Below are 16,461 nucleotides of genomic sequence, written 5' to 3' on the forward strand. Positions count from 1 at the left end.
TAACCATATGGTATTTTGAACCCGGGATTACTTTTTATGGGGTTCAAAATACCATTTGACACCGGCTAACAAATTGAACCTCGTTATTTTAGTATTATAGATGCACACAAACACATAAATACATTCTACATTTTCTACACCGTACATTTACACAGCAGGAGTGAAAACCATCCAATCAATATTCTAAATAAGGAAATGTAGCTTATTGCTCTATTGATGATTAAATATAAGATTTTGCTAAGGTTTTGCTATTTTGAATTATCATTTGTAGAATATTTTTTTTATTTTTCAGGACCACATGGACCATATTAAGAATGGTATAGGTTTCAATTGTGAATAGAAGGATTTTTAGAATGATGGCACCCCTCTTGGAAGAAGAAGAGAATTTTGTACGCTTAGCTTTGTTATTGAAAGGAGTGTCACCAAGAGCAGTGCGTATTTATTTTGACAGAGAATTTCCACCTAATCATCTACCTTCAACACTGAACACAAACTACAACACTCTTTGTGACTTGAAATTAAAGAAAGTTTTGAACCAGGCTCAATGGAATTTGTTGTTTCCAAGAAATGGTATGTTTAAACATGTAATATGGCTAAGAAAACCCCAAAGCAATGAATTTAAGTTTAACATGGTTATATAGAAAGTATATGTGTGATTGAATTAACCTAAAAATTGATGTTGCTTCTTTCTTCTTCTTCATCTTTTTTGGTTGTACAATAAACCATTGACATCCTATGGTAACATACTGTTGCATATATGGTATGTTTTAAAATGTTATCTCAGTTTAAACAAAATAATTAGCTAGTGCAATGAGAATAATACACCATTTTCTACATTTGAAAATGCCTGTACCAAGTCAGGAATACGACAGTTGTTTTCCATTCGTTTTTGATGTGTTTTGTCATTTGATTTTGCCATGTGATTTGGATTTTCCGATATGAGTTCAGTATTTTTGTGATTTTACTTTTTAATTTCAATATTTTTTATGTTATAGGTGTACCTGATTCTATTACTTCTGATGTTACAGGTGAACTTAATTCAAATATTTTTGATGTTATCGGTGTATCCGATTTTATTACTTTTGATGTTATAGATGTTATTAATTATAATTCTTTTGATGTTATAGGTGTACCCCTTTCCACAACATTTGATGTAACATTGATGATTTGCTTGATCAGAAACTTAACATCTGTTAAACAGCCAATCAATGGCTTTGACAGTTTACCACTACCAGTGGAGACAACTCCAGGACCTGATCTAGCAAGGATTAAATGGTACAGGAATATATTAGCCCATCATGATAGTAACAAAATGGCCACTGGTGATTTCAATACAGCATGGAGTAATATATCTGATGTAAGTGTTACATAACTTAAGTATCAGTGATTTTATATATATCACTGACAGGTTATGAAGGGCCCAGGGGATCTACCGCAAGTGAAAATGTTAATGGATGCCTTCTTTCAAAATCATTGATCCAACATGTATTTGTTTTTCCTCTCAATTTTCAATAAACAAGATATAGGGATGCAGTGACTGAGCTTTCCCTATCTCACGCCTCAGTGACTTCAAATGTTAATTTTTCTAATAAGATGGGTGTGAAATTCATTAATGAAAAAGTCTGTTAACATTAATTTTAAGTTATATGGAGTTTTGATTGAATACTATTCTTTTTCAAAATATTTTTCTAGGCAGTAAGTCGATTAGGTGGTCAGCCAATGAATCAAGAGTGCCAAGAGTTGAAGGTTAAAATCTTAGATCAGTCGAATCAGGAAATTATGTTGGAAATCAAACAATCACATGAAAAGATAAAAGAACTTAGACAAACAGTGGAAAATTTGGGGACGGGGCACTCAGAAGTGACAGAAAATCTGAGGAAGTTACAAGATTCCCACAGTACTTTACAGACTGAACATACGGAAGTCACAGAACGATGGAAAGACCCAATACCGTGGAACATTAGAGGTATATTATACTCATATAGAAAAGGTTGTAGAGTTATATAGCTAAGGATGTGAAGGGAATTTACGTTAAAAATTTAATGTATTCCTTGTATTTTTTGCTTTTTATCTTAGCTGACCTAAAGCATCCAAATAGCTATTCTTGTCACTAGGTGTTAGTTGTTGTTGTTATCTATTGGTTATTATCAGGTCTTTCCACTTTACTTTTCTGTGGAAAGACCTATTGTATTCTGATTATTATTTTTATTTTTTTTTATTCCACCAAATTTTGTTCTTGCAATAATTTTTTGTTTCGCAATATGTCGCTTAGATATTTCTCATTATAGTATCATACAGTTAATGCCCGTTTAAATTTCACCCTGCTAAGCCAAACAATTTTCTTTGTAAGAGTTATCTCCCTATTCACTGTTAATCATATGTGTACATTTTCAAAAAAGAAATCGACCAAATATTTTTTCTTAATTGTTTGTTACATCCTCGGGAATTTTTGGCTATTTTGGTTCGAAGTGATTCGATGAAATTTAAAGGAGTTATCTGGCTTTAGCAAATAAACTAGTCCTTATGTTTTTGAAACTCATGAACTGTAAGCCGTTTAAAAAAATTGGACCGAAAAGTTAGTCACGACATGATATTAGTGGAAGGTTTTTGTCAAAATGGTACGCGTCCTTGTTTTCGGGGTTCCATGCCACTGAAACAGGAAAATGTACAAAATGAACTAATTACAGCCTCAAACTTTGCAGATATCATGATGTATACATGCATCTTATTGTGATTTATCAACCAAGGTCCCCCATCCTCCACCGTTTGTGTGAATGCATTACGACAATAGTTTACCTGTAAAATATTTGAAATAACTCAAGAAAAAAGTTCCCGTTAGGTGCAGTGCGCTTGATTGAGAAATAAATTTCAGTAACGTAGAAATTGCTCCTAAATTTGTAAATATTGCTAAATTCCTACAATCAAATTAGTAAAAATGCATTAAAACACAATTATGTGCTCCCGTAAACATGTGTATGTAAGATGCATGCATGATCCGTCATCAATGACCTGTAAATCAGAAAACCAAAAGTGATCGTATTTCTCCGATCAATACACATGTGCCCTGTTTAGAGGTCTCCTTTGAAAAGACATTTATATTCTCCAAACATATATTTCAACGTCACATTCTTCAAAACACCCTCGCGCGCGCGGACCTAAAATTAGAGTCAAACATTCCATATCCAAATACAGAAAATGAAAGTTCCAAGACAAAATGTTACTCAGTTTTTTCCTACAAGTTCAAACAAAATGCACACACAGCACGTTTAAAAAACCATGAAGTACGAGTTCCAATAGAAAATAGAGTAAATTTAAAATAAAAGAAGATGTAAGGACTTTTATTTATTTGGATATCCCTAGGCTGTCCATTTTGGGAGTGCAAGATGAATAAGTACACAGCCACGTCGTCGGTCAGAATATTGACTTTAAGTCCTAGGCCTCGCTAAGAGAGGGAGAGTGCCATGCAGACTTTCAATCAATCAACCAACCAACCAACCAACTAATCAATAAATCTGATTAATTTTTTTTCATTATACTTGAAGATATTGATTTGATATTTGTTATATAGTTTATACCATGGCAACTTATAGATCTAGTTAAATTTTTTTCCAATACAGTGAATTTTTAACCAGTAGAGGACTATGTATTGCCATACAATACTCACATAATGCTTGTTAAAAATAACTTGTACAAATAGTACCCCTGACTGACTGTAAGAGGTAGGTTGAAAACGTTTTTGAAACATGCTAAAATCTTCTGAATAGCAAGTTCTATCCACCTTAAAAGTGTAAGGATAATCTGAAGACCATATGGGAATATTGCCCCTGAAATAAAGGTGAAAACCAATAATTTTCACTGTTGTTATTAAACTCCACGTAACAAATGTGTTGAGGGTATAATGTTTTTGACCCGTCCATCTGTCTGTCGTACCGTCTTTCTGTCTGTCCATCCAACAGTCCTGTTGATGTCATTGCAACTCCTCTGAAACCACACAACAGAATTTCATGAAGCTTTGCATATCGTAAAGAAATACTATGTAGATGTGCATATATAATGTTTTTAACCCGTCCATCTCTCTGTCGTACCGTCTGTCTGTCTATCCATCCGTCAGTCCTGTTGTTGTTATTGCAACTCCTCTGAAAACGCACAACAGAATTTCACGGAGCTTTGTAGATCGTAAGGACATACTATGTAGCATATTAATCTATTGCAATAAAAAATCAAAATATCTAATAAAATTAGTAGATTTAGCTAACAAAGTCCTTATATTTGTATAAAGTAACATTCGTTTATAGTAGAAAATTGTTTTAACGTTGAATAAGCTTCAATTAAAAATTGCTTGCTAGTCCCTATCTGTGATTACCATTAGATAACTCTGGTTCATTTCCCAATCAATCGATCATCAAGGGAAGATTAATAATTTTCAAAAATGATGAACGGTTCTTTATATTGATATGTAATCATTTTAAACGTTTCAAATTTATGAAATTATATTCGTACATCAATGTTTTTGATACAACAATAACAAAAACTGAAATATATTGAATTGATACATTTTGTAATTATTCAAATTATATCTGAAACCTAAACTTAATTATAAAAAAATGAACCTGTTAAGAGGAGACAATACATGCATAATTTTTTCGAATTGGCACATAATACAACGGAATGTCACTCTTGCATACAAATGGCACATCAATATAATTAATTAACTGTGCAATCGTGCTCCACCTTCAATGATGATTCTAAATTATAAATATAACCAAAAGTTGTTAATCTATAGATAATGAAAGCTAACCCACTGTAAAAATATTTCTTTGCAATTTTTTAAAACTTCCTCAGAAAAATGCTCGAGCCACTTGACTTTCGTAGCTCAAAATCAATGTTTTGTCACAATATTTGTATAAAGTAGTTAAAGATTATGCGCTTCTCAAACTGTAAGACGCAATAAAAATCGTATGCTTGCACCATCTTACCGAAATACGGATTTAATTAAGTCCTGAACATTTCGATATTTCTTCGTTTATTTTTGATCAAAACCGGTTTAAACAAATCACACATACGTGTTAAGATCCGACCAAATACCTATTTCCCGATATGGTCAGGTAAATTTGCTATACTATGTAGATGTGCATAACGACAGGAAATTATGATTCAATTTTTTTCTTAGGAGTAGCGCCCTTTTGAACTTATTTGCCTCAATATACCGTATAGCAGGATATTTTGCGGGGTGCAATTTTTCGCCTATTTTCGCGCATGGAACAAAATCGCCAAAATAAGTTCCGCCAATTTAAAACGGCACATGCAAATGTATTGATAAAAGTTTTGAATCCGCCAAAATAATAACTGCCAAAATATTTCGTATACCTTATTCAATGAAAATCGCGAAATTTTACACCTGCAAAAATAACCCGCTATACGGTACTACTGCAACAGTTTGTCATCAATGGTTATCGCAACTCTTCTGAAACAACACAACAGAATTTCTTGAAACCTTGAAGATCTATAATAAGGACATACTATGTAGATCTGCATATCGACAGGAAATTATGATTCAATTTTTTTCTAGGAGTTATACATGTCCCTTTAAACTAAGATTTTTGGCTTGAATATACTACTGCAACAGTTTGTAATTGCAACTCCTCTGAAACCATATAACAGAATTTCATAAAACATTATAGTTAATGAGGACATAATATGCATACCTGTAAACAGTTTTTTATCACTTGACATTTTTTGAGTTATGGATGGGTCTTTGATCTTAGGATCTGGTGAGATTTGTTTGTCTAGTGACAATGTGGAAGTGTGGGGTATGTGAGCCTGCTCACAAAGGTTTTCTGTTATTTTTGAATATTATGAAGTTATAGTTAAAATTCACGTTAGTAAAAAATAATCAGTTTAACAAGAGATGTATCCCCCAAGAAAATACATAATAACTGTCAATCTGTTTTGAGTAATTGCCCCTGAAATATCTAGTTTCTCTTGTTTTTGCACTTTTGGCTGCTTTTGTGAAAAATATAAGAGCTAGGTTAAAAGTGTGATAAACACAACAATGTTTACCAACAATGAACTTTAGATTGATTGATTGTTGGTTGCTTAAAGGGTCATTAACTACGATATATATGATTGTTTTTGTTCAAATATTATTGAAAATCAAATAGTGAAATAATAAATTGCTTTTAGCAGCCAATTTGCTTCATTTTTTCAAAATATTCTACAAAACATCGCCGTTGAATTATGCGTTTGCAAGTGAATAATTCCGACCTAATTGAATCTGTATTAATCTGAATTCCAATTGAACTCCTTAGATAGATATGGGTTACACATGAATAAAGCATGTCCAGTTATTAAAGGGAAAAGAATGTCAACATTGGGAGCAAGTGAATCAAGAGTAAACTTTTGATTGACTAGTTTGGTCAACAAAACTCTTCTCATAACTTGGCGTTCTTTGTCCGTCATTGTTAACTTTTACAAAAATCTTCTCCTCTGAAACTACTGGGCAAAATTTAACCAAACTTGGCCACATTAATATCATCATTAGGGTATCTAGTTTTTAAATGTGTATGATGACCCCACCTGCTGACCACATGGCCGAAAATAGAACATAATGGTAAAATGCAGTTTTTGGCTTATATCTATAAACTAAAGCATTTAATGCACATCTGACATGGGGTAAAAACGTTTATCAGGTAAAGATCTATCTCTCCTGAGATTATCACACAAATCAGACATGTCAGACAAACTGTTTTGGGGTTGATGCCCCTGAATTGGTAATTTTAAGGAAATGTTTTTGTTAGTATCTTGAACATTATATAAATCATAGATAGAGATCAATTGACAAATCTGACTGCATACTATCTTGAAAACTATGATAGATAGAGAGAAATTTTAAGTTACCAAAATGATCAGGAAGACAAGTTCTACAAACAAGTCTCATGATCGAATTTGTCAATCAATTCTTTATAAGAGTTATTGCACTTTGATAAAGATTTTTATATTTTTTTTTTCGTTTTTGCCTTATACATGTATCTTAAAAATTATAATAGATAAAAACTTAAAAATCAAAAATGAACAGCAAGACAAGATCTACAATTAAGACAATATGGAAAAAAACGTCCAACAGGTTTTTATTGGAGTTATTGTCCTTTATTGATTTGTGCCATGTTTTGCCTTATATGATAAATATTATGATAGATAAATAGACACTTTTTATTACAAAGATGATCAAGCAAGGCAAGAACTACTAACAAGTCAAGTTTTGCCAATATAGTTGTCACTCTTTTCAAAAGGAGTTATTGCCCTGAAATGCAGATTTTTTACCCTCTTTTGTATTTTGAACAAAAACTTACAGAGGTAGAGAGCAACTAAACAAATTAAAGGATCATTAATATAAGATAAAAAAGAAAAAAAGAAAAAAGATTTGTGTCATACATTCTACTCTCTACAAAGTTTGGAGAGTTTCCTTTGTTAAATATGCACAAAGACCAAGGTGAGCCTCTAGTTTGGAGTATTATAATGGTTTCAGTTTGTGACAGCAATTTGACAGAAAGCTCTCATACATGGTAGGATTGCTGAACATCGTTTTTTGTTTACCATTTTGTACATGAGTTATGAGACTTATGCCATATTTTGTTTGCACGTTAAGAACCCTTGCAACAACTCTTTATCAAGGGGTCCGTAGGTAGCCTGTTGCAAGGCAAAATTTCTGTCCCTATCCAATATACCCTCATATTTCAGTGGCAGTCTAAATTTCCCCGACCATCATCTCGGATGGCCACTATCATTACAAGACCTACCTATTGTATTTATTGTTAACTTATTATCGTCCTGAACATGCATGAAACATTTGCCACTGGACTTTAAGCAACCAACAATCAACCAACCACTATGCCATATTTTGACTCTTGTATGATAATGAAACATTGTAACACCAAATTAATATAATTTCTGATTTGTACAGTGCTGGGGACATCTGGATAATTGATAATTGTTTCTTAATTTCTCGTTCATGATTTTAGTTAGTTTAGCCGATGAGACAACTATCCACCAGAGACCATAATGAATGCAATTATAGGTCTGTACAGACTTTGACAATGAGCAAAACCAATACAAGCTCCAATGAAGAAACCAAAAGCCTGGCCTATAATATGCACACACTACAAACGAAAAAAATACGATAAAACAGGAACAAAGGACAATTACCACTGACTTGCAGGCTCCTGACTTGGGACAGGAACGTACATAATGTGGTTGGGTTAAACATGTTGGTTACCACCTAACTCTCCCCTAAACTTCAATCAGTGGTGCAACAGAACAACACAAAAACAAAATACACAACAATAAATAGAAATCGGCTTTTTGATTTGTTTAGCTCTTATACGTTTGATTTTTCTAAATTTTAGGTCTTGAGCATTGCTGAAGAAGTTTTTTCTATTAAAAGATCATTTCTTTTATTGAGGAATAACTTTCATCAGGTAAGCTCAAGACATAAAGTTAAATACAAGTACTTATCAGTATAGCAAGGTAACAGTAGTCCGTCTCATAATAAATATAAATGTTAAAGAAATATCATATCCTTTCTTTTTAGTTCAAATTAAAGAGGAGTTAGAAACTTGGACAGAAGATGACAAAATGTTTATAGAAACAAATGGAGCAAAGAGTGTATTAAAATATATCAAAGAAAATGGTTGTGTTGTTGTCACCGGAAGTCCGGGAACAGGAAAATCATCATTGATGCGTCATGTTGCTCTAAAAATACAAGAAGAAGGTTATGATATTTTACTGGTAACAAACCCTGAAGAAATCATCAAGTGGTACGATCCAAGTAAGAAAATCCTGTTTGTTGTGGATGACTTTTGTGGAACATATACCATAAATCCTATGAAGTTGGAAAGCTGGAAAAATCTGATGGAAAAAATCAAAACATTAATAGGAAAAAAAACAGTCAAATTAATCATGTCTTGCAGACTTCAGGTTTTTAAGGATGAAAAAATGAAATCTTTATCTTTTGATCAGTCCTGTGAATGTAATCTTTTGTCAGAAGATATACGCTTGTCAGAAACAGAAAAACAATCTATTGCCGAACTTTACTTGAAATCAAACGCCTCTAAGATCAAGGACTATTATGACATGTTTGACTGTTTTCCTCTTTTATGTCAATTGTACAGCAAAAACAAAAATCTGAAAATGGAAGATTTCTTTAAGAATCCATTTACAGTTTATAAAGAAGAGATAGATAAATTACAAACAGAGGGAGGACATGTCAAATACTGTGCACTTGCTCTATGTGTCATGTTTAACAATCGTTTTAGAGAAGAATGGCTCACAGAAGATGTCGATAAAGATATAACAAAAATTATAGAGAACACATATGAAGCTTGTAAAGTGGTGAAAGGAATGTCACGATTGGTAGTTCGTGATGAGCTGGATTCACTAACTCATACGTTTATCAGAAAGGATGGTGAAGTATACAGAACAATACATGACAAGCTGTTTGACTTTCTTGCTTTTTACTTTGGCAGTGTTATGATTTATTGTTTAATTAATAATGCTTCAAGTCATTTTGTTCGTGAAAGGTTTGTTTTTGAAAAAAAAGGCAATAGAGATGAATTTTTAATAGATATATCAGAAAGATATCAGCAAATGTTTATAAATAGATTGTTTCACGACTGGTTTAGAGGAAAGATAGTAGATGTCTTCTGTAACATCAATATGGATGATCAAATCTTCAGACAAAAAATAATTGTACATTTAAAAGGTTTAGAAATATCAAAACAAAAACAATTGGCTAGTCTATATAACACAAAAAACAATAGCACGCCATTAATTCAGAGTTGTAATATAGGAGATATTGATCTGGTTGAATGGTGTTTATCTCATTGTAACAGTAATGTAAACCATTGTCGTAATGATGGAGTATCACCTCTGTTAGTTGCTTGTCAGAAAGGACATACTGAAGTAGTACATATGTTAATAAACAATAAGGCTGAAATTAATAAGTGTATGGATGATGGAGCATCACCTCTGTGCTTTGCTTGTCAGGAAGGACATACTGAAGTAGTACAGATGTTAATAAACAATATGGCTGACATTAATAAGTGTAGACATAATGATGGAGTATCACCTCTGATCTTTGCTTGTCATAAAGGACATACTGAAGTAGTACAGATGTTAATAAACAATAAAGTTGACTTTAATAAGTGTGATAATAAAGGAATATCACCTCTTTTCATTGCTTCTCAGGAAGGACATACTGAAGTAGTACATATGTTAATAAACCAAAAGGCTGACATTAATAAGTGTACAGATACTGATGGAGTATCACCTCTGTTCATTGCTTGCGAAAATGGACATACTGAAGTAGTACATATGTTAATAAACAATAAGGCTGACATTAATAAGTGTACAGACAATGATGGAATATCACCTCTGTTAGTTGCTTGTAAGAATGAACATACTGAAGTAGTACAGATGTTAATAAACAATAAGGCTGACATTAATAAGTGTGTAGATTCTGGAGCTTCACCTCTGTTCTTTGCTTGTCAGGAAGGACATACTGAAGTAGTACATATGTTAATAAACAATAAGGCTGACATTAATAAGTGTGTAAATACTGGAGCATCACCTCTGTTCTTTGCTTGTCAGGAAGGACATACTGAAGTAGTGCAGATGTTAATAAACAATAAGGCTCACATTAATAAGTGTGACAATGAAGAGATATCACCTCTGTTCGTTGCTTGTCAGGAAGGACATACTGAAGTAGTACATATGTTAATAAACAATAAGGCTGACATTAATAAGTGTAGACATAATGATGGAGTATCACCTCTGTCAATTGCTTGTCAGAAAGGACATACTGAAGTAGTAAAGATGTTACATGTGTTTATAAACAATAACTATAAAGCAGACATTAATAAGAGTGATAATGAAGAGGAATCGCCTCTGATCTTTGCTTGTCATAAAGGACATACTGAAGTAGTACAGATGTTAATAAACAATAAAGTTGACATTAATAAGTGTGATAATGAAGGAATATCACCTCTTTTCATTGCTTCTCAGGAAGGACATACTGAAGTAGTACATATGTTAATAAACCAAAAGGCTGACATCAGGGTTTCCCCTGGGTCAATTATTTTTTTCGACACCTCTTTCGCCAAAACAATATATTTTTCGCCACTTCATTATTTTTTTCGCCAAGTAACATAAATATATTTTTCCTGTTGTGCCCTTTTGTACTAAGAAGTAATTTTTACAACAAAACAAAAGCTTTTATCACATGAAATTGATCCCTCATTTCATGTGCAGTCATTACATTGAAGGGTTACTCTCATTCGAGGGGTTGTTCCCAGACTTTTGGATAGATTTTTTCATAACGACAGTTTTCTTTTCTTGACCATCGTAAATGAAAAAGTTGAGACGTACAACTATGCTTGAAACACGTGCATGTGTCACTTAAACGACTTTATTAAAGTCAAAGGATGAAAGAATTAAAGTTTTAAATCGGAGATTTTTCTTGCTTTTGAACAATTTTCGTCACAACAACAGCTTTCTTTTCATAACTATCTTTAAAGGGAAAATGTCAAAAGTTTGCTTCAAACACGTGCGTCACAAAGATGTAAATAAATTCTGTATGTGACATTTATAGCGGAAGCCATTTGACCATATCATTTTGTGAAACAATTCAATCAACACCTTTATCAATTAGTCCTTTGTTCTCGATAGCTAGAAAATGCAATCAGCTGATTATTGATTTTCTGTCTAGTAAATCTTAATGAGGTCAAGGTGAATTCCGAGTATTGTCTGATCGGGTAAAGTCCGAGAAACTCGAAAAAAAGTAAATAAACAAGATGGAGGAAAATAAATCGGTTTATATATTTCTTTCGCCAAATTCTTTCGCAAATGACGAATTTTTATCGCCACAATTATTATTTTTTCGCAAATTGCGAAAATGTCGACCGCCAGCGGAAACCCTGGCTGACATTAATAAGTGTACAGATACTGATGGAGTATCACCTCTGTTCATTGCTTGCGAGAATGGACATACTGAAGTAGTACATATGTTAATAAACAATAAGGCTGACATTAATAAGTGTACAGACAATGCTGGAGTATCACCTCTGTTAGTTGCTTGTAAGAATGGACATACTGAAGTAGTACAGATGTTAATAAACAATAAGGCTGACATTTATAAGTGTGTAGATTCTGGAGCTTCACCTCTGTTCTTTGCTTGTCAGGAAGGACACACTGAAGTAGTACATATGTTAATAAACAATAAGGCTGACATTAATAAGTGTGTAGATTCTGGAGCTTCACCTCTGTTCTTTGCTTGTCAGGAAGGACACACTGAAGTAGTACATATGTTAATAAACAATAAGGCTGACATTAATAAGTGTGTAGATTCTGGAGCTTCACCTCTGTTCTTTGCTTGTCAGGAAGGACACACTGAAGTAGTACATATGTTAATAAACAATAAGGCTGACATTAATAAGTGTGTAAATACTGGAGCATCACCTCTGTTCTTTGCTTGTCAGGAAGGACATACTGAAGTAGTGCAGATGTTAATAAACAATAAGGCTCACATTATTAAGTGTGATAATGAAGAGATATCACCTCTGTTTGTTGCTTGTCATGAAGGACATACTGAAGTAGTACATATGTTAATAAACAATAAGGCTGACATTCATAAGTGTAGAGATAATGGAGAATCACCTCTGTTAATTGCTTGTCAGAAAGGACATACTGAAGTAGTAAAGATGTTACATGTGTTTATAAACAATAACTATAAAGCAGACATTAATAAGAGTGATAATGAAGAGGAATCGCCTCTGATCGTGGCTTGTCTGGAAGGAATACTGAAAATGTACAGATGTTAATAAACAATATGGCTGACCATTATAAGTGTAAGGATGATGGTGCATCACCTCTGTTCCTTGCGTGTTAGGAAGTGCATACTGAAGTAGTACAGATGTTAATAAACAATAAGGCTGACATTAATAAGTGTAGAGATAATGGAGCATCTCCTCTGTACATTGCTTGTCAAAAAGGACATACTGAAGCAGTACAGATGTTAATAAACAATAAGGCTGACATTAATAAGTGTAGGAGAACAGGAGAATCCCCATATTCATAGCTTGTTTTAAAGGTCATGTAGAGATTGTTGAATTGTTGTTAAAACATAAAGCAGATTGTAACATGAAATGCAGAGGACTAACACCACTAGATATTGCAAGCAGAGAAAATCATACCAATATTGTACATTTGTTACAAAAAATAAAAATAGTTCGGCGAACATGATAAAATAAATCAATAGAACTATTCTGCTTATGATATAATTAAACAAAATAAACCTGCCATCATTAAATGTGTTAAATATAATTGCTAGCTAGAAGAGAAAATCATACCAATTTTGTTTGTTTGTTAAAGAGACTAAATAGATAAAAACTGTGATGTGTATATTAAACAGCATTATGATTTCACAGCACATTTAACTTAATGACCATAAACAATTACTAAATGTAAAATAGCTCTCAAAATACTTTTGTTATGCATTGTTAAAAACATTCTATGTTATAAAACCATGTTGCTTAGTTTTAGATTTTGATATAAAATTCTGTCTAATAGCTCATTAGACAGTTACACTTGCAATTTGGTGTAAGTTATTTTTGGTCAGTTTTGATATTTCTAATTAAATTTACCAAAGCATGCAGATTCTTTTACTAAATTTTATCACCGGTATAAGGAAATAATTTGTAAATATAACTCAACATGCAGACATCTTATACGTTCAGGTATTTCACATCCAAAATTTTATGGAAATATTCTTTATAAAGCACAAAAATGTCAGTATTCTCCTCAGAAACTAACAAAACCTTTAAATAGACTTATTAAAAGGGGATATAGTTACGATACTGTTGTCAGGTCATTAAAGGTTGCATATTTTGGCTTTAACATTGATTCACTGATAGGGTCTTTGCATCGGAACTAAACACATTTATTTCTAAAAAAAACAGTTGTTGACATGACACGGGTTATGTTCTTCTCATATATTTTATGATAGTATGATACTAAACCCCTAACGGGAGGGATTGTACCTGATATTCATATGATGAAGACATAATCTTTCAATCAGTTTAATTGAGGTCTGGAGCTGGCTTGTCAGTTAACTGCTAGTAGTCTGTTGTTATTTATGTATTATTGTCATTTTATTTATTTTCTTTTGTTACATCTTTTGACATCAGACTCGGACTTCTCTTGAACTGAATTTTAATGTGCGTATTGTTATTCTTTTACTTTTCTACATTGGCTAGAGGTATAGGGGGAGGGTTGAGATCTCATAAACATGTTTAACCCCGCCGCAATTTTGCGCCTGTCCCAAGTCAGGAGCCTCTGGCCTTTGTTAGTCTTGTATGATTTTAAATTTTAGTTTCTTGTGTATAATTCGGAGTTTAGTATGACGTCCATTATCACTGTACTATTATGCATATTTTAGGGGCCAGCTGAAGGACACCTACGGGTACGGGAATCCTCGCTACATTGAAGACCCATTGGTTGCCTTCGGCTGTTGTTTGCTCTATGGTCGGGTGGTTGTCGCTTTGACATATTCACCATTTCCTTTCTCAATTTTAGATTCTTTTTGTCTTGCAACAAATGTAAGTGGCATAAACCTATTTTTTGGGAAATTTTATATTTCTAAAAGTGAGAATAATCCATAACCTGGGCTAGCAATTAATTATTTGCAGCCATTATTCCCTGAATATAACATGTGTAGTTGAAATGTATTTTTATGTCCACCGTAGGAGAGGGGCATTAAGTTTTACCGTTGTCCGTCAGTACGTCCCAAAGTTCATTGAAGTTGGTTTCCATTCTCTAACGTAGGTATGCCCAACCAAATGTTATGAAACTTATACACAATGCTTATCACCACAAAACACAGATCAAGTTTGAATTTTGGTGGTGTCATTTCAACCGTTCTACAATTATGCCCCTTTACAAATGGAAAAATTGCGTAATTTTTCGTTTTTGTTCTTTAATTTAAGTTTGCCTAAACCAAATGTTATGAAACTTGTACACAAGACTTATTACTACAAAACTCAGATCAAGAACAAGTTTGGGTAGTGTCACTTTTACCGTTCTTCAGTTATGTCCCTTTATAACTTTATATGATATGCAAACGGGGGCATCATCTGTGTCCCATGGACACATTCACCATTTGTTGTCGGAAAGGCGCTACAAAGCGATTTTACATTCTGGCAGCGGTGACGGCTTCCACAAATATTCACCCTGTGGTTAAAGATTTTGTATGTCCTTGAAGTTGGATTTATACCAAACATGGACAAAAGCTTGTTTATGATCATAAGATAGTATCCAGAAATAAGAATTTTGTATAAAAAAAAATCCTGTTTATCCGTATTTTACTTTTAAATGCACTTAAGATTTTTTGCCAGTTAACATAACATTCACTTTGGGGTTAAAGTTTTAAAAATTTGAATATCTTTCTGATACGAAGCTTGTTTATGAAGAAAAGCTAGTATCTAGAAGGAAATTTTATAAAAAAATATTTCCTGTTTTCCCGTATATTACTTATAAATGGACTTAGATTTTATACATTGGTTTACGGGACGTATTAAGGTATACTGTTGTCCATCCGTCCGTCGACAACATGTGAGATATTAACTCAAAAATGCTTTAACCAATTTGCATGAAACTTTCGTGAATTGTTTATACTATTGGCCTAAGCTCCCTTTCATTTTTTTTTATAAATTTTAGATTTTATGTTTCTGAGTTTTGGGTTTTATTCATTACAAAAAGGAAGATTTTCCAGTTTTCGGACAATAACTCAAAAGCACTTTCACCAAATGGCAAGAAAATTTGGTGAATTGTTTATATATATTGACATGAGCTTCCTTTCGATTTTTATAAATTTCAGATTTTACATTTACTAGTTATGGGGTTTTATTCATTAAAAAAATGGTGATTTTCCAGTTTTCAGACAATATCCTTAAAGTGCTTTGAGCAATTTTCATTAAACTTTAGTGACTGATTTATATCTGTAAAGATAACCTCCCTTAAGTTTTTTTTTATTATAAATTTTGGATATGACATTGAGAAGGTATTGAACTTTATTCTTTGAAACGTGATGGACATATCATGCGCTCATGACGCAGCTGTTTACTCTTCCAGTTAACATTACATACAGTCTGCAGTTAAAGTTTTTATAACATTTATTATATTCATAAACCATACTGGTTTTTTACCAAACTTGGACAAAGGTTTTTACAATCATAAGACAGTATCTAGAAGAAAATTTGTATTGATTTTCCACTATATTTGTTGAGCCCGCAACTTAAACTGCAAAAGTAAGCGAGACAATGGGTTCCACGGAACCCTTACGAACTTTTTTAACAAATGATGCACTTTTCAATAATTATTGTATTATTATTAGAATCAAGATATGTTGTATGA

General features: G+C 32.8%; 3 protein-coding genes across 3 annotated transcripts; all 3 read left to right on the plus strand.

Annotated features, from left to right (window-relative positions):
• Positions 1–296: 296 nt before the first annotated feature.
• Positions 297–1,387, plus strand: LOC139511491 (E3 ubiquitin-protein ligase DZIP3-like). Its single transcript, XM_071298277.1, has 2 exons — positions 297–570; positions 1,128–1,387. The coding sequence occupies exons 1-2, from the start codon at positions 354–356 to the stop codon at positions 1,370–1,372; spliced, it is 462 nt and encodes a 153-aa protein (XP_071154378.1). The 5' UTR covers positions 297–353; the 3' UTR covers positions 1,373–1,387.
• A 332-nt stretch (positions 1,388–1,719) lies between these two features.
• On the plus strand, positions 1,720–11,674 carry LOC139510441 (uncharacterized). Its single transcript, XM_071297024.1, has 3 exons — positions 1,720–1,966; positions 8,588–11,073; positions 11,645–11,674. The coding sequence occupies exons 1-3, from the start codon at positions 1,720–1,722 to the stop codon at positions 11,672–11,674; spliced, it is 2,763 nt and encodes a 920-aa protein (XP_071153125.1).
• A 35-nt stretch (positions 11,675–11,709) lies between these two features.
• Positions 11,710–13,644, plus strand: LOC139511492 (ankyrin repeat domain-containing protein 29-like). Its single transcript, XM_071298278.1, has 2 exons — positions 11,710–13,163; positions 13,310–13,644. Exon 1 carries the CDS (start codon positions 11,847–11,849, stop codon positions 12,870–12,872), a length of 1,026 nt encoding a protein of 341 aa, XP_071154379.1. The 5' UTR covers positions 11,710–11,846; the 3' UTR covers positions 12,873–13,163; positions 13,310–13,644.
• Positions 13,645–16,461: the final 2,817 nt, after the last annotated feature.

The sequence above is a fragment of the Mytilus edulis genome, chromosome 2, assembly GCF_963676685.1.
Source record: "Mytilus edulis chromosome 2, xbMytEdul2.2, whole genome shotgun sequence".
Classification (NCBI taxonomy): domain Eukaryota; kingdom Metazoa; phylum Mollusca; class Bivalvia; order Mytilida; family Mytilidae; genus Mytilus; species Mytilus edulis.

Coding starts and splice junctions, on each gene's coding strand:
- LOC139511491 (XM_071298277.1), top strand. CDS start 354: ATGATGGCACCCCTCTTGGAAGAAGAAGAGAATTTTGTACGCTTAGCT. Junction 571..1,127: donor TTTGTTGTTTCCAAGAAATG/GTATGTTTAAAC, acceptor TTGATGTTATAG/GTGTACCCCTTTCCACAACA.
- LOC139510441 (XM_071297024.1), top strand. CDS start 1,720: ATGAATCAAGAGTGCCAAGAGTTGAAGGTTAAAATCTTAGATCAGTCG. Junction 1,967..8,587: donor AATACCGTGGAACATTAGAG/GTATATTATACT, acceptor CTTTCTTTTTAG/TTCAAATTAAAGAGGAGTTA. Junction 11,074..11,644: donor CTCAGGAAGGACATACTGAA/GTAGTACATATG, acceptor TGACATTTATAG/CGGAAGCCATTTGACCATAT.
- LOC139511492 (XM_071298278.1), top strand. CDS start 11,847: ATGGAGGAAAATAAATCGGTTTATATATTTCTTTCGCCAAATTCTTTC.